Source organism: Zalophus californianus, chromosome 10, assembly GCF_009762305.2.
Source record: "Zalophus californianus isolate mZalCal1 chromosome 10, mZalCal1.pri.v2, whole genome shotgun sequence".
Lineage (NCBI taxonomy): Eukaryota > Metazoa > Chordata > Mammalia > Carnivora > Otariidae > Zalophus > Zalophus californianus.
In genome coordinates, this window is record NC_045604.1 from 28,955,764 (window position 1) to 28,983,683 (window position 27,920).

Consider the following 27,920-nt stretch of genomic DNA (forward strand, 5'->3'; position numbering starts at 1 on the left):
AAGAAGAGGGGAATTTGGACGCAGACACAGAGACACAGGGAGAATTCCTTGTGATGGTAGAGGTGGAGATTGGAATAACACACCTGGAAGCCAGGGAACTCCAAAGATTACCAGCAACTGCCAGAAGCTGGGAAGAAGCAAGGAACGATTCTCCCCTAGAGCCTGTGGAGGCAGCTTGTCTCTGCCCACAGCTTGAACTTGAACTTCTGCCCACCAGAACTGTGAGAAAATAAATTTCTGTTGTTTTAAGCCACTTCATTTGTGGACCTTGCCACAGCAGCCCTAGGAAGCTGCTACACTGACAGCACCAGGCACAGTGTCTGGTGCATAGAAAATGTCTAGTAAATCTACAATGCCTGCCCTCAAACAACTTTGGGGGCTTTAACATGCACCTAATTTGCTTTTCCTTACTTCTAGAATTACCCACATACCAACCTTCCATGTCTTTGGGTTTTTATATCCACAGAGAGGGTGTTGGATTTTGGTCTTAGAGATACTTGACTGTCTCCTTGGCTTCATAAAGTGTCCCTAGGAGGACCAGGTGTCACATAACTAGGAGTATTTTTCTTCCTAAGTTGAGGTGCCACTACTGACAAACCTTGGAAAGAGCATTCCCTAGGTCCCCAGGAGACAGCAGGCTCCCTGGGAAGCGTCAGGCCCTGTATCAGAGGATCCAGGGACATAGATTACCATCGTTCCTTCTTTCTCTTTCCTTTGAAGAGCATATGGCTCTGGGTCCTGCCTTGGCTTCTGTTCAAAACGTCCTGGGGCCTTGTCAGCCTTAACACTGCTCATCCCCGTGCCACCAACACTCAATGATTGACTCATTTGATCCCCACAGTCTGGAAGGAAGCAAAGTATCATTATTTCCACTACATAGATGAAGAAACGAAAGTGACTTGTCCCAAGTCACATGGCTCCTAAATGGCAGAATCTGAGCTCAAAGCCAGATCTCCAGGCTCCCGGTCCGGCAATCATTCCTTAAACCTCACTCCTCACCGCCTAGGTCAAGAAGAAAGGCTCCCTGGAGGAGGGGGCCTTTTGGGGAAGGAGATGCCTTAGATGTGTGTCTCTGTTTCCAGGCTTCTGCTCAGCAACTGGCTTGCTCATCACCGTCAGATCTCAGAGCCAGAGGGCACGGTGGAGACCATGAGTCCTGGATCAGTGCCAAAGGGAGGCCAGGCTGGGGAGCAAGGCCAGAGTGCTGGCAGTTCTGCCTCCCCTTCTCCTCCTCCTCCTCCTGGTGCCTGGGGCTTCGACCCATCCCTCTCAGAGCAGGAACTGCTGCTGCTGACCTTGCAGTTCTGATCCATCAGGGGAGATAAGAGTCTCCATGCTCAGTGACTGCCCCTCTCTCAGCCCATCCGAAACTGGTTCCTGGATAGAGAGCCCCTGGCACCCACCAGCCCAGCTGCACACTTGAAGGGAGTCAGGTGGTGCTGGTGGTGCCCGAGCGCCCTTCAGAATCCCGGTCCTGGTGATCCGGGTTCATTCCTTCCTGGGGAAAAGCTGAGCTTCCTCTGCCCTGTTACACACCCGGCTGCTTCAGCCCAAAGACCAGTACCAGCAAAGCCAGGACAGTGCCTTTGACATCATTGTGTTTTCCGAACTGCAGGCTCTCAAATGTTTGCTGAACTGAATCGAAGAATCTCGTTTGGGGGTTGGCTGGCTTTACACGGGGCGCGTTCTGTAGTTTGCTGGCGGCACAGCGAAAGCACTGCCCGGCTCATCTCTCGGGGCCTCTTAGGGGCGGAGGGCCGGGGCGGGCGCAGCAGGCCCGGGAGCCGGTGCTCGGGTCCCGGACCCGACGTTACGGTACCTGCTCTAACTCTCCCGCTCGGCTTCCGCTCTTGGGCTTCTCCGGGCTAAGCCGGTTTACCCGCAGCGAGCTCGGCCCGACCCCGATCGTCGGGTCCCCGTCCGCCGCCCCACTCCCCGGCACCCCGGCCCCTGCGAGAGGAGGCGGCTCAGCGCCGAGCTGGTCGAACTGGTTCTGAGCAGGAAGTCCCCCGCCCTCGCTGCCGGCGGCCGATCTACCCCGCGCCGGCCTGGGCGTCCGTCGGTCCGTCCGGCGGCCGGTCGGACAGCTAGCCGGCGCTCGCGGGCGCGCGGTCGGGCCGGCCGGGGCGGAGATCAATGCGGCTTTGTGCGGGGCCGCCCACACCCCGGGGGCCGCTCGGGGCGGCGGGTGCGAGCGCGGCGGGCCGGGCGGGCTGAGATTAGCGGCCATGTGACCTTACCTGGGCCGGGCGGCGGGGGAGGGGCGCGCAGGTGAGGCGGCGGCCGCCGGGCCCTGCACGCGCACTCGGCGGCCGCGGGCTCGGCGGCATGGCTGTCAGCAGGAAGGACTGGTCCGCGCTGTCCAGGTGAGCGCCGCGGCCGGCCCCGGGGAGCCGCACCGGGCTCTCCTCTCCCCGCCGCGGCGTCGGCCCCCTTCCCGTCCCCGGGAACCGGGCTCCGAGGCTGTCGGGCGGGGGTGTGGGGGGTGTGGGGGTGGTGGGGGTGGTGGCAGCCCCTGGGGCCAAAATGGGGGAGCTCTTAGGTGACAGGGCAGGGCGGGTGTTCTCGCTCCTCCACCGTTCCTTTCCTCCTCTCGGGGACTGAGGCCACACACAGGGTGCTTGGGGGAGGCTGGTCCCCGGCCTGGAGAGGCCCTCCCATGGCCCCCTGCGGGGTGGAGGGAACATTTGGGGGGACTGGGGAGGTGTTCAAGAGTTACCGCCAAGCCTCGTTCCGAGAGAGGGCTCCGCCGCTGCCATGTTTCTCTGGTAGAGACTAAGAGAGTGGACCCCTGGGGAGGTATCCGTCACCCCCTCTTGGGGAAGAGGGTTGGGGACAGCACTCTCTCCCTGGAGGGCCAGAAGAACAGGGATCAGGGAATAGAGACCATTGGGCAACAGAGCCCCCTCCCACTAATGAGGCTCAAATTCAGAGTGTGGCATTTTGGGGTGGTGTCTGGGCTGGGCGACCTCAAGATAGTTGCTGTCCCCCTCTGTGCTTCAGTCTTTTTTTTTTTTTTTGTAGGCTGGTCTTTCAGAGGGTCGGGACACTGGGTGTCTTGTCCTTGCTTGCTGGACATCCTGTCAGGGTTAGATAAGCCTGGGATGTTGGAGGGTTGTCCTGGAGGCAGCACCCCTCGCTGTGGCTGGTGACCCTGGTGACTCCCGTTGGAGCTACCGGGCACCTCCCCTCAGAAGTGTTCACACCAGCATCTTCATTTCTTCACCCCCCCCCACTCTCCCTGCCACCTCCCACCATCTTGCCCTTGAAGAAACAGGCCTGTGTAGTAGCTCGGAGCTGGATCCCTACTCCTTTGATCGCATAGGGTTAAGCCAAGTAGAAATTGTCCTTTTTGCCCTTCCCAGGTGGGCATTTGGACACTGAGGCCAAGGTTCTCTCTGCAGGGGCAGACCAGCACCCTCCCCAGGCCTTCCCCATTCAGGTGGCTTTCAGGCATTCTCCAGTGTTCTAGGATCTCCTTCGCCTCCCTCCAGAAGGGCTCTGCAGCTTGTCTCATGTCTCAGTCTCATCCTCCCCAGGGCTGGGGGCCCGCCTCCTCAGACCCTCAGGACCTCACATTGCTCTGAAGCACAGTTGCCTAGTAACCCCCCATGTGGCGGGACCCAAGGGTTCTAGAGAGGGGATAAGGTAAGCCCCGAGAATGGAAGGAACTCAGTGCTCCGCGAAAAGGAACCTAGGCTGCCCGGGAGGTTGGGCACACCCCAGGGAAGGTCTGTGCTGAGGGTGGCGCTTGGGGGTCCAGACCTTGGACTCTGCAAGTGGGTCATTGTGCCTGGGGGTTGATGTGGGAGTGCCTTTGCTCCTAGGTGGGGGCATATCTGTGCCAGTGGATGTGTGCTTATATGGGTGTCTGCAGGTGTATGTGTGGGTGAGCGTGTTTATGGCCCATGTAGTATGGAGGTATCTGTGTGAGTAGTAGGTTCTTATGTTGCTGAGTTTGGGCTGTAGGAGTCTGAGTGTGTTTGGTGTGAATGTTTATTGAAGACCTCAGTATAGTGCATTGGGTGAAAAGTGCAAACCACACACTACGTCATCAGGAGCTCACCGACTGGTGGGATATATGTGATTTTGTGTCTGAGAGCATGCCTGGATATGTATAGGGTGTGTGTGGGGGGGGTGGGGGGTGGCTGGAGCACGAGAACTTTAAAAATGGGAGCAGGGTCTGGTCTTAGCTTGTCCCCTGCTCAGATGGACATGTGGCTGCAGGGGTGGGGCCGGGTTCCCAGGGGATGCCCAGGGTGAGTGCCAGGAACGCCCTGGGGAACCAGTCCTGCCACAGGAGCCCCTGGCCTGCCCTCCCTGCCAGCCCCAGCCCGCGCAGAGCCCCGTGGGCAGACCCAGCTGGTACCAGCCGTCACTCTGATGAGGCACCTGGAGCGGAGGTCCGCTCCCGCTCTGCTCCCCGGCTGAACAACAAGCCTCAGCGGGCAGGAGGGAAAGGGCTGTGAGTCACTGTCAACCTGTGATGAGGGTGTGACCGGTGTGGCTCCAGGCAGGGTCCAGGTGGGGAGCGGAGGGCCAGCCTGCCACCCATCCTTGGCGTAAAGTAGACCTTCAGATGCTCCAGCCCTGGGATGGGGGCGGTGGCGAGCTGGTTGGCAGGGTGCCCTGGTCAGTGGCCTTGTTCTTTCCTCCCGGGGCTGGCCAGGTGACGGGTGAGGCTGGGCTGGGCCTGTCTGCAGGGGGTGAGGGGTGGGTCTGAGGGTGCCTGGGACTGAGCTGCCAGTGGTTAATCATTTCCCTGCCTAGGCCTTGAGCAGCCCTCCCACCTCCCAGCACGGCTCGCCGTCCTCCCCTGATACCTCTCCCTAGCCCGTTAGGGCTGGAAGGGACTTTCGTGACTGCCCGTGGTAACCCCTCCTTGTGCACAAGGGCAGCCCGAGACCTGTCGTCCCTAGGGGTTGAAGACTGGCCCAAGGTCACAAGGCCAGTCAGAGCTGGGCCTCCCAGCTGTCTGTTCTTTCCTTCAAAGAGTTGCAAATCCTGCTCCTTGAGCCCAGGGTTCTACAGATGTTTCTGGGGCAGCCTTCTCACTCTTCCCCTACTTAACCAGAGCAGCTGAGCCCTGATCTGTTTTTTGAGCTTGTTTTGAGGTCTCCCGCAGGGAGGTTCTTCCTTAGATCTAACTTCTATCTGTTAAGCAGCTGAAAGCAACGGTGTGAGTGCAGTATTGGGGGAGGATAGTGGCCGTACATGGAGGCGAAGAGAGACGGATGTCCCCAAGTGAAGGGCAGGGGAGGTAGAGGAAAGGATTGTCGGGAAGGGGGGCATGGTGGGGCGGCTGCCTAGGGCCGTGGCATCAGCTGGGGGAAGTGGCTGGGACTCCCAGATGGTGGGACCCCGGTTCCGTCCTGGGCCCGGCTGTGGTCAATGCGTTGGCCATGGGGATCCCCCAAAACCTCTGCTCTCCCAGGTTGCGCCATGAGCTCTGGCCTGCCCTGGGGTGGGGAATCCCACATGGTCGGAGGCCCTCTCAGGCTCCCCAGCTTCTTCCTCCGAACATACACTGATAGGCTGTCAAGAAGGTGGGGACTCACTCTGGCTTAGGGGCAGCCCTCCTCGGACCTCCTCTTCTGGCATCTGGTATTGTGGTTAAGGGAACAGGCTTTTGAGAAGCTGACCTAGCATGGAGTCTTATTTTTTTTTCTTTTGATTAATTGTGCTATCTTGGGAAAGTTACTAGCCCCAGTGACCTTCCATTTCCTCATCTGTGAAATGGGGATAACACAACCTTACCTCACGGGGTTGTTGTGAGCTTTAATGTCCATGTTCTTTGTAAAATACTAAGAATGGTGCCTGGCATTATAGTAAGCACTTAGGTGTTAGTACCCTCACTTCTTGATTCCTTTATTTATTGACTTATTATTATTTACCATATTCAACAGATATTTTGTGTGCTACTGAATGTTAAGCACCATTCTAACGCCCTTACTTATCATATATTTATTATGGTGGTTTCAACAGTTGCACCTGCTGAGGTCCCTCCTGGAGACTGACCCTTGCCCCCTACCCCCCAGTTCTATCCATTTCCTCATTTTATAAGCAAGAGTTATTGGCAATAACATTTCTTCCCCAGGGTGAGGTGGTGGTAAAGGTGGTGAAGGTGAAGTGATTCATGTTCTGCCAGGGGTTGAAGGCAGCCCCGTGATTCCTGAGCAGCAGGGGAGTGACCAAGTCATCTTGGGGGACTGTGGGGTCATGGCATAAAGCTGGTGGACATTCAAGGACACCTGGGCCCCACCTCCTGCAGTTCCAGCCCTGAAGTCCCCTTAGGGCTAGGGCTGGCCTGGGGAGCAAGGGGGGTGAGTCATTTCCGGAGAGACAAGGCTCTGGCAGATCACACTCCATATATGGCCCCACTGGAGGATAAACAAATAAGCTGCTTCCCCCAGGGCTGAGAGGAGTGTGTGTGGGAACGGGGTTGCTCAGGACCGAGGAATCCTGGAGGCTCCAGCCCAGCCCAGCTGGGTGTGGTCAGGGGAGAGGAGCTTCTGGCTTTGTGGGGGCCCTTTCCCCAGTGTATGAATCCCTCAACTTCGGAGGGCAAGAACTGTTCCCAAACTGGACATAGGGGGAGGGAGTAAGTCCAGAGAAGGAGAGAGATGAAAACATGGCCTCAGATGAAAGCCAGCTGAAGCTGGCATTTCCAAGTCTGGTGGAGAAAGGCTCCAGTCAGAGGCCCATGGCCTTGACCACAGAATTTAAACATGATTCCCATAGGCCTTCACATGACCCCTGAGAGCTCTGTGTATTTGAAGATTAGTCATTCGTTCATTCACTCATTCACCACACATGAACTGAAGATCTCTCATGAGCCAACTTTAGCTGACAAGTGGTCAGGCATCAGAGCCTGGCTCGTAACAGATGGACAGATTGTCTTTGGGGAAGCTCAGAATTTGTACCCCCCTTCATGCTCGTCCTTGTCAAGACAGAGGTTTTGTGATTCCCCAGGGAGGAGGAGAGCCCTGACATCTGACAGTTGACAGTCACACTGGTTCATTCCACATTCATTGGCACCTGTGTGCCGGGCACCATAGTGGGTGCTAGAGATGAGAGACACCCTCTCCTGTGGTCTCTCCTCTCCCTGCAGGACAACATCTTCACACTTTGTTTTCAGACTTCTCATACCCTCTCCACTCTCCTTCATTTTCCCATTTTTAAAAAGAAAACAAAACTTGATGTGTGTCTGTTGTATAGGAACTCTACCTCAATTACAAAACCATTCCTTGAGTCCATTCTGCTCTAGCTACTGTCCCAGTTTATTTGCTTTTCTTCTGAGGAAAACTTCTCCAAAGAGTTGCTGGTCTTCACCGGTTCCTCGTTCTTGATTCCCATTCTCCCCTTGGCGAGTCTGGCTTGACTCTGGGACCAGCACCTCTGCTCACTACTCTGTGCTGGTCTCCCCCCACCAGTGGCCTTGGACAGGACCTCGTTCCTGCCTCCAGGTTCACACTCCGCCCTGACTTTCCTCTGATCTCCCTGGCTCAGGGCCTTGGTCTCCTTTGCACTGGTGTCTTCGCCTCACCCTCAATAGCCGGAAACGGAACTTTTCCTTCCCCTACCCCCCACTGCCGGCCACCATCTCCCCAAACTCCCCTCCCCCCATCTTTCCCATCTTATTAACAGCACCAGGAATTGCTCAGGCCAAAAATCTAGGAGTTTTCCTTCTTCTCTTTTCTCTGCCTTCATTCCCATCCAGCCCATCTGCCCTTGGCTCTGTCTTCAAGATGTGTTCCCAGTCCATCCCTCTTTCCTTCTCTCTGTCACCACCACAGTTCAGGCCAGCATGGCTCTCGCCTGGGCCATGGCAGGAGTCTCCTGATGGGGGCCCCATCTCCCCCTCCCCATGCCACCCTCAATTCTTCTTCCTTCAGTGGTCAGAGAGATTAAATAATAATAGTAACAAATTAGGGCGCCTGGGTGGCTCAGTTGGTTAAGCGACTGCCTTCGGATCAGGTCATGATCCTGGAGTCCCGCATCGGGCTCCCTGCTCGGCAGTGAGTTTGCTTCTCCCTTGGACCCTCCCCCCTCTCATGCTCTCTCTCTATCTCATTCTCTCTCTCAAATAAATAAATAAAATCTTTAAAAAAATAATAGTAACAAATTTTATCATGTCACTCCTCTATGTAAAACTATCCAGTGGCTCTCCAGCATACTTGAATAAAACCCACATTCTTTCCCTGGTCCATGAGGCCCTTTTCTCTGGCCTCTCCTCCCTATCCTAGCTCCCTGTGGGCCACGCTGTGGCTCCAGCCCCCCCCCCCCCCCCCCCCCCCCCCGCTTCCTCTGAACGCCCAGCCGTCACACCTGGGGCTTTACACTTGCGGTGTTCTCCTCCTGGGACACCCTGCCACCAGATCCGGGCCCCTCCTCAGCTCTCGGAGAGGCCTCCCCTCCCGGTCACCTTCTCTCACATTACCCCTTACCTGGTTCTGTTGTCCTCGGGTCACTTCCTGACATCGTTTTGTTCGTGCACTCATTTCCTGGCTCGCTGACCACACCCCCCCACCCCCTGCACTATGCACTCCTCCCCTGCTGCATCCCAATGCCTGGGACTGTGTCTGGCACGCAGTCGGTGTTCAAAAAATATTTGTTTGGTGAATGTTGGATCAACATGATGTTGGGCTTAGAAAAACAGATTGGAGCCATTGTGTGGCTCATCTTCCTCATTTTAGGAAGGAAAACTGGCGAAGAGGAAAGACAGGGATGTACACAAGGGCAGGGGGAGTAGACTGCCTTACGAGAGGCTGCCTGGAGAATCTTTCCTTGGAGGCTCCATAGATGCATTTCATATGTAATTCTGTTTGTAAAATCCGTGGGTTTGCATGATTATTTTTTTCCAGAAACATGTCTTTTCCTTAAATTGAGGCTTGGTTGCATGGTGTTACCCTGCAGGAGGGGAAGAGGCCCAGGAGGAATGGGGCTGGGCCACAGGACGGGCTGGGCCACAGGACGGGCTGGGAGAGCAGGTTTGACACCTGACAGTGGCAGAGGGATGGCCTTACAGTAACTCTGGGATGGAAGAAGAGACTTTTTCCAGACTCAGTTCCTATCTGTAGGGCCCTAGGTAGTACTGGGAGAGTCATAGGAAGGCTCCAGAGAGGGCTCACTCTGCTGCCTTACGGTGTGCTATTTCCAGCCCAAACTTTCTCCCAGGGCGCTGGTGAAGCACATCCTTCTGTCCCAACAAACCTCCTCCGTCTGACCTCAGGCTTGCCCAGGCCCTCCCTTCTGCCTGGCCTACCAGTTTCTCCCCAGCCCCCTGTCCCCTCTGTTGAAATCCTGTTCACCCGCGGAGACGCAGCCAGGGTCAGTCTCATCCGTGAGCCTTTCTTGATAATCTTGCCTTACAGTAACCATTCTCTCTCCTGCAGAGCAGTTTCTGTGCTTTGGTTGGGGGAGTTACTGGTGGACATGCTTCTCTTTCCCACTAGATAGAGGTATCTTTAGGGTAGGGATCCGGCTTCTTCTATGAATCCTCCAGTTCCTGACTTGCTGGTCCATTGCAGTTGCTTAGCAATGATGTATCTGCTCTTTGGTTGGGATGGAAGGGTGGGTGGATGGAAGGTGGGGAGGGCTGGCAGCGAGGTGGGTGGGAGGGTGAAAGGGCAGGTAGCTAAAGACGATTGATGGGGGGCACCCGGGTGGCTCAGCTGGTTGAGCGTCGGACTCTTGGTTTTGGCTCAGGTCATGATCTCAGGGTCCCGGGATCGAGCCCTGAGTCAGGCTCCACGCTCAGTGTAGAGTCTGCTTGCCTCTCTCCCGATGTGGGGCTCCCATCCCAGGACCCTGGGATCATGACCTGAGCTGAAGGCAGATGCTTAACCGATTGAGCCACCCAGGTGCCTCTAAAATTGTCAGTTCCTATAGACGACATACTAAGAAAGCAAAGAGAAACAGGTGATGAATTTTAATACTATATCTCATTTCCCCAGTATGTCCAAAATATTCTGTCTCACTTCCCCAGTATATCCAAAATATTATCATTTCAACATGTAACCAAGATGCAGATTATTAATGAGATATTTTACAGTCTGTTTTTCGTTATCAGGTCTTGGGGATACATGTGTATCTTACAGCACGTCCCAGTTCAGCTCAGCCCTGGTTCCAGTGTGGTTGCCCATGCACAGCCCAGGCCTAGAGGGTGTTTGCTCTCTTTCCCCAGCCCCACAGGGGTTTGGCTGTGGGGGATGGGGATGCAGGGATGCAGGGATCTGGCCTGGGCTGCACTGACCCTCTCCCCCGTCCCCCCCAGCCTGCACTGACCCTCTCTCCCCCGTCCCCCCCCCCGCAGCCTGCACTGACCCTCTCCCCCGTCCCCCCGCAGCCTGCACTGACCCTCTCTCCCCCATCCCCCCCAGCCTGCACTGACCCTCTCCCCCGTCCCCCCGCAGCCTGCACTGACTCTCTCTCCTCCATCCCCCCCAGCCTGCACTGACCCTCTCTCCCCTGTCCCCCCCCAGCCTGCACTGACCCTCTCTCCCCTGTCCCCCCGCCGCAGCCTGCACTGACCCTCTCCCCCGTCCCCCCGCAGCCTGCACTGACCCTCTCCCCCGTCCCCCCCAGCCTGCACTGACCCTCTCCCCTGTCCCCCCCCGCAGCCTGCACTGACCCTCTCTCCCCTGTCCCCCCGCCGCAGCCTGCACTGACCCTCTCCCCCGTCCCCCCCAGCCTGCACTGACCCTCTCCCCCGTCCCCCCCAGCCTGCACTGACCCTCTCCCCGCCCCCCCAGCCTGCACTGACCCTCTCCCCCACAGCCTGCACTGACCCTCTCCCCCGCAGCCTGCACTGACCCTCTCTCCCCTGTCCCCCCCCCCCCGCAGCCTGCACTGACCCTCTCTCCCCCGTCCCTCCCGCAGCCTGGCCAGGCAGTGGACTCTAGAGGATGAGGAGGAGCAGGAACGTGAGCGCCGGCGGCGGCACCGAAATCTGAGCTCCACCACGGATGACGAGGCTCCCAAGCTCGCCCAGAATGGAGACGCACCGGCTGCCCAGAGGTGCTCGGGTCAGGGTGGGGGGACGGGGCACCATTTCCCTCTCCCAGGTGACCGGGATGGACTTAGCTGCCCCAGACAGACAGCGTACGACAGGTTTGGCCTGCCTAGCCAATGTGACGGTCTGAAGATAAGCTTCCAGCTCCTCACCCTCCCTAGACTCTCGTCCATACACCAGTCCCCAACCTCTTCGGAAGCAGAACACGGGCGACTTGCTGAGATCACTTACCCAGGGAGTGGCAGGGCCAGACTTCTCGTCCAGATCTCTCAGTGTCTGGCTTCACCCTTTCCATAGCCCACGCTGCCTCCCTGTCCCCCTGACTCTCCGTGATTCACTCCTGGGGGGAGGGACACGGGGGCTACTCTCGCCGCCTAGATTTTAGGGCTATGAAGGAAAGCAGGTCCCCCGTGTGCCAGGGCGGTGGTGGGCACTCACAGGGAAGGAGTCTCATTTCACCCAGCAAACCTGGTTTGCAGATTGGGAAGCTGAGGCGCAGACAGCGAATTAACTTGCCTCAAAGCACACGGAGGGCAGGGGGTGAGGGAGGAAAAGAATCTCCTTTGGCTGGAGGCCAAGTGCTACAGGTTTTGGAGAGTCTCCTCATGTTACTCTTGTTCCCTTGGGCCTCCCCGGGGGGGGGAAGGGACAACTCAGTGTGTGACCTGGGCCGTGGCTGCCACGTGACTCACAGGAGTGCAGGGTGGCCTGTGGGAAGCTCTGGGTTCTACTCCCAGTTCCACTGTGCATTGTCTGGGTGACCTTTGACACATCCCTGAGCGTCTCTGGTCTTGATCTAAGCTCTGAGGGGCAAAGACTGCATTTATTCCTTTTGCCCTCCAACGCCCAGCATGGGGCCGGGCACCTATAAAGTAGCTGTTCAGTGTTTGTTGACTGGGTCTGAACATGGCATAGTTGGTCCTTAGAGAGGTTTATCAACTTTTTAAAAGCATGGAGTGCTTTGTTCAGATGATTTCCTGAAAACCCATATGTAAAGCAGGTAAAAGCGATCCTTATTTAAGTGATAGTTGGGGGGTGGGATAGGCCAGTGCTCTACTTCCTCACCCCCTCCCTGGCAGCCCCAGAAGCTTCTCCACTGGATCAGTTCGCCCCAGCGTCTCTCCCACCTCTGATAGCCCCTGATTCTTATTTCCCACCCCATCTTCCCTCTTCTGGCCTAGACTGCTGAGCGTGGAGGAAGCAGAGGTGCCCAAGCCACGAACCTCAGCCTCTAAAGATGAGGAGGATGACACCCAGGCCATACTCAGGACCCGGCGGGAGCGGAGGCAGAGGCGGCAGATAGTGGAGGCTGCACAGGCCCCCAGCCCGCCGGGGGCACAGGAGCCAAGGCACAGCTCTGGCCCAGGGCAGGCCAAGCAGCAGCCCCTCGTGCCCAAGAAGGACGGGGAGCTGCCACCTCGCCGGAGACTGAGCCGGGAGCGGCGGGGCCCCTGGGCCAGGGAGGAAGAGAGCTTGGCGGGCCGCGAATCCGAAGGCGGGAAGAAGGAGGTCTCAGAGAAGCCGGCAGTCTCGGAGAAGCCCCCCGTCCTGGGGAAGACATTAGTACTTGGGAAGAGACTGGTCTCAGAGGAAACCTCCATCTCAGAGAAGACTCTGGGCCCTGAGAAAACATCTGTGTCAGAGAAGAAGTCAATTCTAGAAAAAACAAGTGTGTGGGAGAAGCCGCCGGCCCCAGGGAAGACTTCAGACATGGAAAGGAGAATAGTTTCTGAGAAAGCATCGCTCTTTGAGAAGTCTCTGGTGTCAGAGAAGACCCAGGCCACCGAGACAAAGCTAGCCCCAAGGAGGGCGGCCGCCTCAGGGCAGCCCCAGGCAGGGGGGCAGCCGGCCTCGGGGGGAAGCCACCTGCCCCCCACCACAGGGCAGAAGGGAAGGGCCCTCCCTGAGGAGAGCCCACCATCCTCAGCCAAGCTGGGAGAGCAGGGGGCGCCGGACCCTCCGACTGTGGCTTCCCGCCTCCCGCCCATCACATTCCAGGTCGGCAGTGCCCCTGCCCCTCCCAGCCCTGCACATGCCCCTTTCGTCCTGCCCCAGGTGGTCTCTGGCTTCCTCACTGTTTCCTGTCCTCTCGCCATGAGGCTGGCTTGGGCCGTTTCCTCTCCCTCTACCTGCTTCTAGTCTCTGTCAGAACAGACACTAAAGCAGGGGCCAGCCGAAAAGGGCATCAGCTGTGTGACAGAGAGCACAGCCACCCTGCACCCCATCCTCATCCAGGGTCTGGATTTCAGGACACCAGCAGCCTTTTGGGAAGCCGCAGGTCCTTCCAGAAGTTCTGCTGGAAAGCTCTGTCTGGTGGCCCGGCCCCACAGAACTGTGTCCACCATCCCCACGGCAGAGGTGGAGAGGCGGGAGGCCCCAGAGGAAGGCATAGGACTGTTTTCCACCCCCCCCTTCCTCCTGCAGCTCCTGGGATGAGCCGGGCCACATGGGGTCCCCATGGCGGCTTGGGCTTTGGGCTTCCCAGACCTCCTGTGTGACACTCCCCACTCCATCCAGGTGAAAATCCCCAGCAAGGAGGAAGAGGTAGACACACCCTCGCCCACCCAGACCACCTACAGCAGCTCCCTCAAACGCTCCAGCCCCAGGACCATCTCCTTTCGGGTGAGAGCCCAGGGCACCTTTTGTCTCCAGTCCACTGGAGGGCAAGCCGGGGAATTCAGCATTTATTACAGCATGAGGGCCTTAGGTTAGATATCAAGTGGATTCTTTGGCTTGAGAGGGGTTTTGGATTCCCGCGGGTGGCCAAGAGCCGATGACTTGGATTAACTGAAGGAGAGCAGGTTAATGACCCAGCAGGTGGGTGTGGATGAGATTGAGCAGCCCCACCTAGTGGGCAGGGCCGGAGCTGCAGGAAGAGGGCACCGGGCGGGTTCAGTGGCAGGGGCCCCACACCTGCCTTCATCAGTTCCTGATCTCACCCAGGAGGCTGGCACAGGGGGAAGGGTAGGGGCTGAGAGCAGTGGGGCTCTTCCTAGAGCTCCGTGCTCTGCCTCTGCTCCGGTAGTACAAGTTGCGTGGACTGGAGACTCTCATCTCACCTTCTGGTATTTACTCAGTTCCTTGGTTCGCTGGGTGGTTCATTCATTTTTGACTGACTGTGCTTTGTGCCCCTGATGTGTGCCAGGCCCTGGGGAGGAAGCTGGAGGCCTGGTGTTGATCGGGGCTGGTCCCTGCCTGGCAGGGCTCATGGGCAGTAGGGAGGTAGACAGGAAAATAGATGGTTGAGGTGGGGGGTGGGGGCACAGGAGGGGCTTTTGACCCAGCCTGGTGGGTGGGGGCAGGTGTCTCCCAGACAAGAAGAAGGCCTTTAATGGAGGTTTGGTTGGGGGTTGGAGGAGGAGGAGGAGGAGGAATATTCAGAGAGGTGAGCCCTTACCTTGTGGAAGGCCCTGGCCTCCTTGGGACTCTCACTCATCAGAGCCTTTCCTTCTTGTTTCAGATGAGCCCCAGGAAAGACAACTCAGAAACAACCTTAACCCGCAGGTCAGGGGCCTGGAGGCTCTGGCTTTGTCTCATCTGGTCACATTCAGCCTACGTGTGTTGAGCGCCTGCCGTGTGTACTCCCAGGCGGGGCCGCAGGGCACCTGAGGGGAAGGTGCCGTCCTGGGCCAGGGCTCCAGGTCCTGCAGGGACACTGGACTGACACGAGGGTTGGAGGCCCAGGGAGATGGAACAGGGAGGGAAGGGATCAGGGAGAGCTTCCTGGAGGAGGCAGGGCTTGGGTGGGGCTCTGAAGGTAGAAGAAATTGGGGTGGAGAGGAGGAGGGCCTCTTAGGAGGACTATGAAGAGTACAGGGAAGGAGAAGCCTCTGCTTTAGCAGGCCTGATGATGGGCGTGGGAATCCACATGTTCCATGAGCATCCCCGTGCCCCATAATTTTGATGCAAGTAGTTTAAGGACTGTGTTTTTTTTTTTTTTTAAGATTTTATTTATCTACTTGACAAAGACACAGCGAGAGAGGGAACACAAGCAGGGGGAATGGGAGAGGGAGAAGCAGGCTCCCCGCTGAGCAGGGAGCCCGTCGCGGGGCTCAGTCCTAGGACTCTGGGATCATGACCTGAGCCAAAGGCAGACGCTTAACAACTGAGCCACCCAGGCGCCCCAGGACTGTGTTTTGAAAGAAAGAAACTGAAATGGGGTCTGAAAAGCAGTTGTGCTTATGTATTAGGAATTTCATGCACTCGTGCTGTGTCCATCTGCCCCTACGCATTTGTGGAGGCCGGCTGTCCTGGGCTAGGCCTGGGGTGACGGTGGCGGCAAGGGGGCCCACAGGTGAATGAGATATGGCTGCTACTCTCCAGCATCTCACGTGGGCCAGTAAACATGCAAGAGCCCCTCAGCAGGGAGGTGCAGGGACAGGAACATGGCCCCGGAGTGGCAACAACAGCCCAGCTTGCGGGAGCCAGAGGATATGTCACAGAGCAATTGACTTCTGGGTGGGACTTGAAATAGAGGGCCCAGCAACAAGTAAAGGCACAGAGGGTGAAAAGCGTGAGGTATCCGGTTAACTGGCGCATAAGCATGTGGAGAAAGGGGTTGGGGCATCGGGGGGACGCTGGTGTCAGGAGGGGAGGCAGGGACCAGACCGTGAGAGCCTTGTATGCTCTACCAGGGAGTTTGGTCCCTGCCCCGTGGCCTGAGAGGCTCGAGCTGGAAGGACAGCGTGGGCTTTGTTTGGGGTGGGAGCGGTGGCGGCAGGAGGGGGAGAGCTTGGGGTGGCAGGCCAAGGGAGCAAGAGGCAGGTGACTGCGGTGGTGGGGAAGGTGGGGGCGGGGGAGATTCAGGAGACTTGTGAGGTGTGAGGTGGAAGTGACAAGACGGGGGAGGAATGGCGGATATTTCTGATCTTGGGGGTGTCCTGCTGAGTGGGATGTTTCTAGGGAGGTGAGGAAGGTCCCTGGACTTCTCTAGTCGATTTTCACCTTGGCCAAGCCATTAGAGTCTCGTTCGGTGAGGGAGGCCGTCTTCTCTTTGTCCAGAGGGTGGGTGGGCACTACTCAGGCTCCGGGCGGGCTGAGGGCAGAGGTCTCACCTGGTTTGTCCTGCAGCGCCAGCATGCGGCTCCCGGCTGGCACGGTCAAGTTAGGGGAGAAGCTGGAGAGATACCACACGGCTGTCCAGGTGGGCAGGGCTCCTGCGGAGGGGCCTCGGTACCTGACTGGCTTGGTGGGTGTGGCCTGGGCGCCTCACCCCTGTGGGTCAGCCATTTGTGTTCTCTGTTTCCAGAGATCAGAATCAGTCAAGTCTCCTGGCTCCTCCCGCACCGAGTTCTTTGTGGCTCCCGTGGGCGTAGCCAGCAAGCGCCACCTCTTTGAGAAGGAGCTGGTAGGCCAGAGCCGAGCAGAACCGGCCTCCAGCCGGAAGGTGAGGGGCTCAGGCCCATCTGGATGTTTAGGCTGATTAGGCCTGAGGACTCCAAAGGCAGAACCGGACCCTGGCCATACTAGAAATCTCCGTGTTTTCATGTGTCCATTTAGGCAGAACCTGCCATTGACTCGAGTTGCCACACACGGGCCCATCTCCTTAGCTGTGCACAGTACTCCCTGGGGGGGTGGGGGTGGGTTGGGGGCCTTCCCGGGTATATGTGGCACGTGCTGAGTGGATATGGGAGCAAGGTAGAATCGTGTCCTTGTGCCAGGGCCCTTTCTAAAGACACCATGCTGTTACCAGCAGCTCCAAGCCCTGAGATGCAAGCCTTTCTTTTCAGGAGAACTTGAGGCTTTCAGGGGTTGTGACATCAAGGCTCAACCTGTGGATCAGCAGGACCCAGGAGTCTGGAGATCAGGACCCGCAGGTATGTTGTCTCTCCCTGAGATCTCATGCTATGGGCCTTTCATGGTGGAGTGACCTGGGTCAGAGAGGGGTCAGCCCTGAGGGAAATGGAGATGTGCCTGGAGCGGAGACCATATGGAGTAGGGAGGCCTAAGTCTATCACCAGGACGCAGAAGAGAGGAGGAGTGGGTCTGGGGTCTTCCCTCTCAGGAAGGGGAGGGGCCTGGGGAATCCCAAGCCCCCTCTGCAGTGTGCCTTACTCTGCCCTAACCCCCCATGTCTCCAACCAGGAGGTGCAGAAAGAGTCAGCAGCCACCAAGAGGACCCAGTGGGGAAAGAAAGACTCCTCCCTGGATGTAGAGGTGAGGGGCAGAGAGGGGCTGGCCCTGGGGAGATCCCGCCCCTGCCCCCACCCCCACCTCTCCAACTGCATAGTCCCAGTACCTGGAATGTCACGGTTCTGCTCTCAGGCTGGTTTGACCCAACCTCGAGAACACTGGTTGAACCCCTGAGCTGGCTTCTCTGTGCCCGCAGCTCTGCAAAGCCCCTTCACCAAGCAGGTTTGGGGTTTCTGACCACTGTGGGTGTGGGCCTTGGGCCAAGGGATGCCTTCCTGTCCACAGACCCCCTTTCCCTCTCAGCCCTAGGAGCCTCCTTGTCTTTTCTGACAGACCTCTGCCCCACAGGTGTGACGAGCCCTGCCAGGATGGACCTGCAAGTCTGCATCTCAGGGGCCCTCCCTCAGGCTAGGCCCTGCCACCAGCAGCATCCCTGTCTCTCAACCCTGCTCCCTCTCTGCCTCTGGACCTGGAGCCAGGAGTGTCAGGGAGACTCAGCCACCTCCTTCCCAGTCTAGCGTCTGGGGGCGGGTGTGCCCCGGCCCCTTCTCGTCCCACTGCAGGCACAGCGGGGGTGCAGCACCAGCTCTCATCAGCACCGTGTGGCCTCCATGTCCTGTCTGGAGGTGGCTTCCGGGCCCTGCTCACGTCCAGGGGGCAGGGCGGGTGCTGTCTCTGGAGAACTCCAAGATTCCCCCTGGAGTGTGCCTCCATGTGCCTGTGATGTCTCCCTCACTGAGGCCTGGAGCCACACACTTCAGTCCCTGGGGCCTGCTTCCAGCTTGCTGAGGCCCGTCGGGCCAGATTGTCCAGGCGCTGCCCTGCGTCTTCCGTGTGCCCTGTCTCCCTGCTTCCTTTGCCTCTCGCTTCCTTGGCCTGCTGCTCGGCCAGGAGCTCGGTGCCATTTTGTGCACCCCTTCACCCTCTTTCTGAAAAAGCTGTTCTCAGGAAAGAGCTGATAAACTCATTCACTCTCAGGTGTGACTAACAAGACCTTAAGAATGGATTCCTTCCTGGAGGACTTGCTTTTGAGCAGGGTTGTCTGCAGTGTGTGAGGAGGATTGTTGTGACTGGATGGGGGGTTCAGCTGTCGTTTTCCCTGCAGCCCCACTTTTCCTCACGTTGAGGTGCGTGGCCACCCGGTCCTAGCTTAGTGGCTTGGCGGGGCGGGGGGGGGGCTGGGACTACAGTGCCACGCCTCCGCCACGCTTCCCCAGCGCGGTCTCCCAACAGCCTGTCCTCGCCACCCCCAGTGTCGTGGCCCGTGTGAGCTTGGAGAAGGCTGAGCTTTCTGAGCATCTAGGACAAACCAAGCTCAGTCTGTCTGGTGCTCTGTCAAACCCCTTAATGCTGTAATTTAAAAAAAAAAGTATGTGTGTGTGTACACACGTGTGTGTATATATACATATATGGATATCCAATCTATATCACACACAGTTTATGTACTCTATACTACACACACATTACACATACACTATATACACACACACACCTATTTTTCTTTCCCCATTTGAATTTGATTAGAACTCTTCTTCCTGACTGCTCTGGTTTTACCCAGAACCAGCTGGGGAGGGAGGGCGGGAGAAGTGCAGAGCCCTCCCTGCTTCCACTTTGTCCTCTGTCCCCAGGCATACCTGGAAAACCCCAGGGTTTCTCAGAACACAGCCCTTAAGGGCATCACCAGGCCTTAGCTCCCCAAGCTTGTGGGCGCTGACACACCAGCCAGGGACTACCAGCCTTGTCCCAGCCTCTGTGCTTATGAATGAGGGCTCCTGTCTTGGGTCCTTTGGTCCAGGGGACAGAAGGCGCTCAGGGCCTCATCTGCGCAGGCCTCCCAGTGATCCCAGGCTGGCCCATCTGCAGCTGGTGGCTGGTCCCGAGCCTGCACTGAGCTAGGGATAGTGGGACCTGGAGGGCCCGTCCTGCACCCCACTTACTTGCCCAAGGGCGGAAGCTTTTGCAAGAGCTCCACCTCCAGAATTTTGAGGACAAAACCAACGTTGCCCAGAGACTCAAAGGACCTGCTGGACTCAAGTTTCAAACAAGGACCTAGGATTTTTGGATGCTCATGTTCTCAAGTTTGGGAAGTCTCCTGCCAGGTGAATTTGTTCTGCAGGCAGAACTGTCCTCACATAGATCTTTCTTGGGAGAGGCTCCCAGAAACCCTCCTCCAGAGTGGAGGCCTGGGTGGGGGCGGAGGGGGCTGGCTTGGGCTGGGGTGTCTGGGGGATCCTGGCGGCTACTTCCTCGGGGTGTTGAAACGCTTCACGCCTGCACATCCTCCCTGGGGTGACCATCAAGGACAGGCCGCAGGGTAGAGTGTTGGGGGACATGACCCCGTGACTCCCTGTCCTTTGCATTCATGCCTCCCTTCTTCCCTTCCCCCACAAAGAGGCCCTGACCTCATTCCTGGCAGGGGGACAGCCACCCGACAAGGAGACAATTACATGCACAAGATGATTTCAGCTGGGGACGGGTGTGAGGACAGAGTGCAGCATGCTGGTGACTGGGTGGCTCAGTGGGCAGGGGAGGACTCTTGGGGGAGGTGACATTGAGTCCCCTCTGGAGAGAGAAGGCCCCCTACCCACACACCTACCACCCCTTGCCTGGTCGACTCTTCTGCCCTAGTATCCTTGGGGCCCCACACATGCCCTGCTCTCTTGTGGGTCCTTAAAGTTGCAAGCAGTGTTCCAGTATATGCTTCTTCCAGTAAAACTCTGGGTAAGGACAGGGCACCCACGACAGGCTGGGAGCAGCCCTGCCGTGTCAAGGTGTGGCTGCTGGAAAGCAGCTGGATTTTCTCACTGCCTGCCTGTCCCCCTGCTTCTCCGAATTAAATCCCTGCTTTAAAACAGTTAGTAAAAGCCTCACATGGTCCATGAGCGCCAAGAACCTACTGGATTTTTTCGGGGGGGGGGGCTTGGTGATTTAGGTGCTCAGGTGCCTCTCCCAAGCATCTGCGCAAACAAATTATGGCCTTTTTGAAGGACTGTTGGGCTTACGAGGAACAGTAACCCACTGAAAGTGGCTCAAGTGAAGGGAAGGCCTAAGACAAGCAATCCCTAGATCCCAGGAGATTCCAGGCCAGGACACAAAGCAAGGCTGGGCCCCGGTGGGCTAGATAGGAGAGCAGCACCATAATGCCTTTCCCCCTCCCCTCAGGGACAGCCTGGCTGCTCCCTGTTCCTCTGTCAGTCTGCTCCCCCCGCCTGCCCCCCCACCTCCTCTCTGCTGGCCCATGCCCCCTGCTCCCCCAGGATGCTGTCTGGCAGGCCCGTGGCCTCGGCTCGCCCTGCCACAGCTCTGCTGGCCGCCTAGAGGGGCTCATGGCGGGATAAGCCTAGAGGCGGGGCATCAGACCACTGGGCTCTGAGGCCACTGGGGACCATGGAGGGGACAGTTTCAGCTGAGTTGATGTGGCAAGAGTATGACAGCAGAGTTGGGGAGCCACAAGTGGAAATCCCACATTCTCTCAAGAACGGTGGCGGTGGGCACAGCAGAGTAGCTCCCAAGGCAGCAGGACTGAGAAGAGAGTCCGGGACTGGGAGGCTTGGATACATGGTCAGGTGGGGGGAGGAGGCCAGGAAAGGGGGAGACTGGCTTTCTTCACGCACGGAGAAACAGACAAGAGTGCACATCACTGATGGGCAAGATCTGGAAGGGCCGGGGGGTTCAGAGCTCAGGGGCACACGGGAGGAGTGGGCCTGGCCCAGAGGAGGGATGTTCCTTCTTCAGAGGTAGGGGAGAGGCCTTGGAGACTCAGAGACATTGAAGGGGAGAGTCAGCTCGGACTTGCTTTCCGCCCCCAATTTCCATCCTGTATTGAGCCCCAGGATGTCTTGGGCACTGTGCTAGGGGCTGTGGACATGCAAGCCAACCACAAAACCCCTGGATCCTGGCCTACAGATCTTACAATCTAGTAGGTTTAGCAGATTGTGGTCCCGTATTCCTTCATCTTCAAGCCTTAGGGGGATGAACTTCAGCGGTCCTCATGGCCCCTTCAAACAACCCAGCTGCCTGTCTGAGGAGAACCATCATTCCTGATTAGAAGTTCTACCTTGTGTCTGACCCCCTGGAGCAGTTTTAGTTCCTTCCCAGTGAGGAGGGCTTGTCACATGGCTCCAAGGGGCATGGAGCGGACCCACTTTGCAGAAGTCCTCACTGAGGCCTGCCGAGCCTGCCTGCTCAACCCAGTAGAAACAGCCAGTAGCCTGGAAGACGTCTTTCCCCACAGCATCATTTTCTGTGTAGCTGCAGATAAGCCCTTCCCTCTGCCCACCAGACTGCCCTGGCCCAGAGACTCATGAAGTGTCTCGGAGGTTGCCGTCTGCCACCCAGCCCTGCTCCCAGCCTGTCTTCCCAGGCCTGGGCCTCTGGCATCTGCTTTATCAGGATTCTTAAGAGGGATAGCTGGTTTCTGTTCCATGCCTGCTCCCTCCTCTCTTGCCTGCGTATCTGCTCTGGTTTTAAATAGCTTATCTGAGCAGCTGGACAACCACATGGGCTTATATGGCGTGGTTGCATGTCCCTTTAGCCCTGTCCCCGGCACCTGCCAAAATAGCAGCCAGCACCCCCCACGCCCCCCGCCGCGTCTCTGGCTGCACATCCCTCCCACCGCAGGGCTTGGCTTACAGGGCCCCAGCCCACAGGCCTGCTTAAAGCCCTCTCCATCCCCTGCCCTCACCCAGTCCCTGCTGAGGCTTGAGCAGATACCTCGGATCTGTCGGCAGCTCCTGGTTTGAGGTAAGACTCGGGCACGGCTCGAAATGGGCAGAGCAGAGAGGAGAGGGAAGATGTCTTGCAGCCTGCACCTTTACCAGGAGTCTGCCCGCGTCCACACTGCGGGGATGTCAGAGTTGCTGGCGGGTCCATGTTCCCTCCGAGAAGAGGACACACTTTAGAGGAGGTGTCGCAGGGATCAGACTGCAAGACTGGCGCAGTAGGGCAGCAGCGACCCTCTGTTAGCAGTTAGAGCCTTGGATCTGAGTCCCAGACCTGCCACTAAAGATACTGTGTAGCTGGAAAGTCTTGGGTGACTACCTTTTCCTCCCTGGGCCTCAGTTTCTGTAGAATGGACGAGATAATCGCCAGGCCTCTGCCTGCTCTGAAGACAATGAAGCGCTAAGCAACAGGGTGTCCCCCAGATTGCTTGGCCCCAGCCCTCACCTCCAGGCCCGGGGCCCCCTGAACCTTTCCAGGCAGGTCCTTCTGGATTTAGAGCAGAGCAAGACTGCGGTCGTATCAGTCACAAGAGGGCCTGGTGGTCAAATTCTCATCTCTAGCAAGTCAGCAACTGTCTTGGAAGCGTTGAGAAAGAGTACACGTGCAGAGGCAGGCAGGGACCTCTGGAGCAGCTCTGCAAGCAGACAGGAGACGTTCGTCTGACTTCCAGAGCCAGCACCACCCCCCTCTGCAGAGAGAAAGCACTGCCAAGCAGCATTTGGGGGGCTGAGGGGGAGAGACCCCACCACAAGGTCCTCTCATGGGCTGTGAGCCCAGCACCGGGGTCAGAGTCTAGCTGCCCCCCTGCCCCCAGGGTCTCTGCGAGTGTGAAGCTTGCCCCCACCTCATCCTGACATGCCCTGGAGGGACAGACCTTGCACTGGGTCTGGGAGTGACAGAGAAGGTCTTATTCCCTTGATTTTCAGCTTCTCCTGGGCAGGCGGAGCAAATGTCTACGGGAGTGATTGCCCGGAGTGTAAGGAATTTCAAAGCACATTCCGGGCCCTGTGCAGTTGGGAAGCCACCTGACCTCCAGAATTCCTTCTCTGACCCCAGTCTCACAGGGCAGGTCCTCTGAGCAGCTTGGGTTACCCACTGGCCCCCCTCAACCCTGTCCCCTAGCTCTCCTGGTGGGCTGACAGCTGCAGGCTTGGGAGGAGTCCAGCTGGTTGCTGGGGACAAGAGCTGAGGGATGGGGCCTACATTCCTCAGAGACTCAGAGACTTGTTTCTGCAAGACGGGAGCTTGAAGCTCGTCTATTTTATAGATAAGCTAATTGAAGCCTAGAGAGATTAAATGACTTAGCTAAGGTCACACAGCAAAAACTGGGTTTTAAACCGAGACCTTTTTTTTTTTTTTAAAGTAATCTCTATGCCAAATGTGGGGCTTGAACTCACGACCCCAAGGTCAAGAGTCTCCCGGTCTACGGGCTGAGTCAGCCAGGCACCCTACATCCAGATCTTTTGACCTTATGGCCATTGTTCTTTCTGCCTTGTATTGTTTTTGACTTACTCCCCCAGGAAGGTGACCCTGATCTCTTGGCTGTGAGGGAGTTTGGCTAGAAAGCGGTCTGTGGAAGCAGGTGAGGGTCTGGGTGTGAGGACACAGCTGCTTTGCACATTCTCATTCCTCGCCTTGCCAGGGTCCTGACTGGGTCTCATTCCAAAGCTGTAACCTCAGCCCATCCCCTGCCACTTCATCTCTCTTGCCTTTGGGCCATTGGCTTGGATGCCTCCTCTTGGGTGAATTCAAGCCCTTCCCTGCCTCTCCATCCTCGCTATTTTAGGAGTTGGATGGTGCTCCCAGGAGCAGGGAGAGGGCTCCAAGCTGCTCTTTCTTCCTCTGAGACCCCGAGCCATGGCCGGTGGCTCTGAGCTGGTGGGAGGGCAGGGCAGGAGAGGAGAGAAAGCTAGCGGCCACATGCCCCATGCTGGCATGCACAGCTCCCCTGAGAAACTTCTCGGTCCTCCCTGAGGTGACAGACTCCTCCCAGGGTGCTAGTCCTGGCTACTGCCCTGGGGCTTGGGACAGTGCATATCTGGGGTTAGGGGGCTATTCTCTTTGGCCACTCTCATCCGAAGACCCATTTGGAGATGCTCTGGAGTTTGGGTCTTTCTTCAGCACAGTGAGGATCCATCCTCCTGCATGACACCATTCACGTCTGCCATCTCTTCTTCTCGCCCACCCCCATCCCAGGGGAGCCAAACCGTAGCTCAGAGTTTCTGTCCAAAGCTCTACGTAAACCCTCCCTCCCTGCCCCCACCCTACTCCTGCAGAGAGAGCTGGGGAGGGCCCTGCCTGGCTACAGGCGCGCTCGTCCTGAACCCAGCAGGACCGGACATCTCTGGAGCAGGTTCAGATGAGCGGCCAGTGCGAGGCTGCCGTGGGCACTGGGTCTGGGGGAGTTCTCCACTCAGAGGGGCAGTCGCGAGCAGAGGCCCCTTCAGAGTCCCTCAGCCTGAAAGTGGCTGCCTAGCAGCAGACATCACCCCACCCCGCCAGAGCAGGGACTGTCACTGGGTGTCCTCAGGTGGGTGCCTGGGGCGCCACTCCAGAAGAATGTGCAGGGAGAGGTGGAGAGGGTGGTAAGCGGTGCTCTGTGGTCCCGTCCCTGTGGCTTGGGTCAGAAGTTGGTGGCTGGCATGCTGGCTGCTGGTGGGAAAGCAGGCAGGGGCACTCGAGAAGCCTCACTGAGGCGGCCGCCCTCACACCACCTTACCCCTCTCCTCGCTCGGGCAGATGGACAGCTTTCATGCTGCCCAGCTCTGGGGGGCGCCGTTCACCTCTCAGCCAGTGTGAATGGCGCCCCTGGGCCATGCGTTGCTGTGGCCCAGGAGGGTTGGGTTATAATAGGTATTCATCAGAGGTCTGCTCCGGGCCAGGTACTTTATTAGCTCTGAGCCCCACAGCCACCCCAGAGGAGGAGCCATTTCACAGAAGAGGGGGACTGAGGGGAAGGAGGTCACAGGCAAATGTGAGATGGAGCCAGGATTCACATCCGGATTTGTCTCGCCTCTCCCTGTAATTGCATGGAAATACAATAAAGCCTGACATTGCCTCGTGCCTTCCACTTTCCTTAATGTCCACTTACTCCTCATAAAGATCCCTGAGCAGCCAGGATGCGTATGCTCTATCTCCGTGGTTCAGAGGTGTTGAACAAAGACTTGCCCAAACACACTCAGCAAGCTGATGGAAGAGGATTCGAATTGTCCTTTCCTATCCCAGTTAAAGGAGTATCTCAGATTGAGTTCCCTGGGCAAACATTCTTTAATTGGGAATTTGTATTGATCAGCGGTAGTTTAATGTGCAGTCCTGAGATGATACGGGTCCTGTGTACACTTTGCCCAGTCCCCTCCAACGGTACATGTGCACATCTGTGGTACGGATCACAACTAGGACATGGACTTCGCTACAAACCATAGCCTTACGCAGACTTCCCCACCTCTACTTAGACCAGGTGTATGTGAAATTCTCTATGGTTTTAACCTGTGTAGGCTCATGTGCTCATCACCACACTCAAGACACTAGACCGTTCTAAAACCACCAAAAGTCCTCTGTGTCTTTTTAAAAATTTTTAAGTATTCTCTACACCCAAGGTGGGGCTTGAGCTCAACATCCAAAGATCAAGAGTGGCCTGCTCCATGGACTGAGCAGCCAGGTGGCCCTCCTGTGTGCCTTTCATCACCATGCCACCTTCCCTCGCCTTCTTCCACCCCCCACACAACCCTCGACAAGCACCAGTCTAGTCTCCACTTCTATAATTTTGCCATGTCAAGAATGTTACATAAGTGAAATCATGTGAATTGGCCCTTCCTCCTCCGTGAGGGTAATTCCCTGGAGATTCACCCAAGGTGTCTCGCGTATCACTGGTTTATTCCTTTTCATTGCCGAGACATAGTCCATGCTATGGATGTGCCACGGTCCGTTGAACCAACCGCCCGGGGGGAACTTTGTGCGGTGATAAGCAGACCCCATGGAGGGGGGCTGCACAGCTTTGCTGCCTGAATGCCTGGCAAGGTTGTGGGCTGGAAAGGTTGAGAAACTATAGATACGTTATTTTGAGAGTTACAGTGATTTGCACCAGAACAGGACATTCCAAAATGTCCTTTGGACATTCCTCTGCCTGTTGAGGGGCAAGGAGTGAAATGGGCATCGGCTGGTTGCCCTTGCGGTGATGTGGGGGTTACCATCCTCCCCTGACAGAGGAGGACGCAGGCTCCTCACTGCAGGTCACAGGGCTGAGGAGGGGCGGGCTAGCTTCACCAGCCACCCCCCCCACCCAGGGCCTCTCGGGGTGGTAGCCTGGAGCTGGGGAGGACGGGCTTCCCCTTCTGCCCATACTGACATTTTTCTCTTTCTGGAGGGAGAGCAGAGACCATGTCTGACATGGAAGAGGTGGCGGAAGAGTACGAGGAGTGAGTATCTGGAGCATCCTGTCTGGGGTGCTGGCCCCTTCCCTATCCCGCCCCTCACACCTGGCCCAGAAGCCAGCTGGGATGGGGAGGGGAGCAGCTGTGCCCGTTCTGGGGATCTGGCCTCTGAGCTGCGGATCCTGGGCTGACCACAGGCTGGGAGACTTTTGGAAATAAAGAAAGCCCAGCTCCCAGGGTCAGCTGGGGTCCTATCTGGCCAGGAGACTAGGAGGCAGAAGAGCTTAGAAGGTGTGTCTCCTGAAAACGGATCCAGAGACGTTCAGTGACTGTCCCGCAGCCACAGAGCTGATCATACCCCATAAAACCCAAATCAGAACTCACTGTTAGTACTTCACCTTGGAACCATATTCCTCCCAAAATGCCCTGTCCACCGCTCTTGGGGACACCCTGGGGGTGGGACACTGGCAGCCAATCTAACAATGATCTCCTAGAGGGTGATGCTCACCAGGGAGGATGCAGAGGTATCAGGATATCAGGATACAGAGCTCCTACCCTCATGGAATTTGCTCTCCTATGGGATGTTAAGATGTCAAATGTTGGAAGTAATCAGCCAAGACGGGCCGGGCTTGGAGGGTGGGCTGTGGGTAGCGCAGGAGCTCTAAGGAGGGGGAGAGCAGTGGGGGCTGGGGTAGTCAGGCTTACCTGCGTCGGATTTGGATAGGGAGAGAAGGGTGAGGGAAGGGTGTTCTAGGGTACAGCCTGGCAAAGCTCAGGGCAGGGAGAGAGTTGTTAAGTGGGCAGATGCTGGAGAGACCAAGCAGAGGTTTGCTGGGGACCATGGCCGGAGGCCCTGGATGAGAAGACTGGGGTGCCTTTGTAGGTGGGCCTAGGAGGGTGAGCTCCACGAGGCAATGAGGGAAATAAGGAATGGACTTATCTTCGGGGAAAGGCTAGTGTGTGCATATGGGGTGCGTGTGGGGTGTTACTGACAACATCTTTTGCACGGCAGGGAGCAGGAAGGTAAGCACACTCTTGTGTACTCATTTGGATGAAGGGCAGCCTGGCTGGAAACTGACCCACCTCTTGTCTCCTCTCTTGCGGCCGTGGTCTTCTCTCCTGAGCAGAAGAAGCTGTGGAAGGTACGGAGCTCGGGCGGAGGGAGGGCCAGAGAAGAGAGACCCCGGGAATCCAGCATCCTGTCACTGCCCCTCACTCCTACCTGAGCCAAGATCCGTGGCTCCTTAATGGGAATCAGTCCTAGCCTTGGTTGCTCAGGTCTTAAGCAAAAGGTTTAAACCTGTTGTCGACTGTCCATCATTTTGTTCACACAGAATCACCACTTTTTCCAATTAATTATTTTTTTTTAATTTTTTTCTCTAATTTTTTTCAACCATGGAAAATTAATGCATGTACAAGTAGCAAAAATAGAATTACGCACCCCCTGCCCCGCTTCCCCAAGTGCCCAGCATCTGGCTTTAACAATCATCAACTATGGCCAATCTTTTTTCATCTATGCTTCATCTCCCCTCAGTTATTTTAGAGCAGACATCCCAAATCATCCCCAGACTTCATATCATTTCATGCTTAAAGTTCAGTAGGCACCTCTAAAAGATAAGCACTGTTTAAAGAAAAACATAACCATGACACCATTATCAACCCTAAAAACATTCAGCTTCATC

The 27,920-nt window shown here is 57.1% G+C and overlaps 1 protein-coding gene across 10 annotated transcripts in view; it reads left to right on the forward strand.

The window, feature by feature from the left end:
• The first annotated feature begins 2,178 nt into the window (after nt 1-2,178).
• The window catches only part of LOC113932955 (troponin T, cardiac muscle), a 39,626-nt gene continuing 13,884 nt past the window's right edge, over nt 2,179-27,920 (forward strand). For 5 of the 10 annotated variants that reach the window (XM_027612541.2, XM_027612543.2, XM_027612542.2 and 2 more), the window contains exons 1-4: nt 21,440-21,889; nt 26,232-26,283; nt 27,251-27,261; nt 27,366-27,380. In XM_027612541.2, the coding sequence (XP_027468342.1) occupies nt 26,246-26,283; nt 27,251-27,261; nt 27,366-27,380 (64 nt within the window). In that variant the 5' untranslated portion in view covers nt 21,440-21,889; nt 26,232-26,245. Of the gene's footprint in view, nt 2,367-10,881; nt 11,020-12,195; nt 13,013-13,531; nt 13,637-14,474; nt 14,519-16,084; nt 16,158-16,262; nt 16,401-16,743; nt 16,831-17,098; nt 17,171-17,494; nt 20,011-21,439; nt 21,890-26,231; nt 26,284-27,250; nt 27,262-27,365; nt 27,381-27,920 lie in introns of those variants that run through there. The other 5 variants (XM_035722178.1, XM_035722180.1, XM_035722179.1 and 2 more) reach the window with 2 other exon arrangements.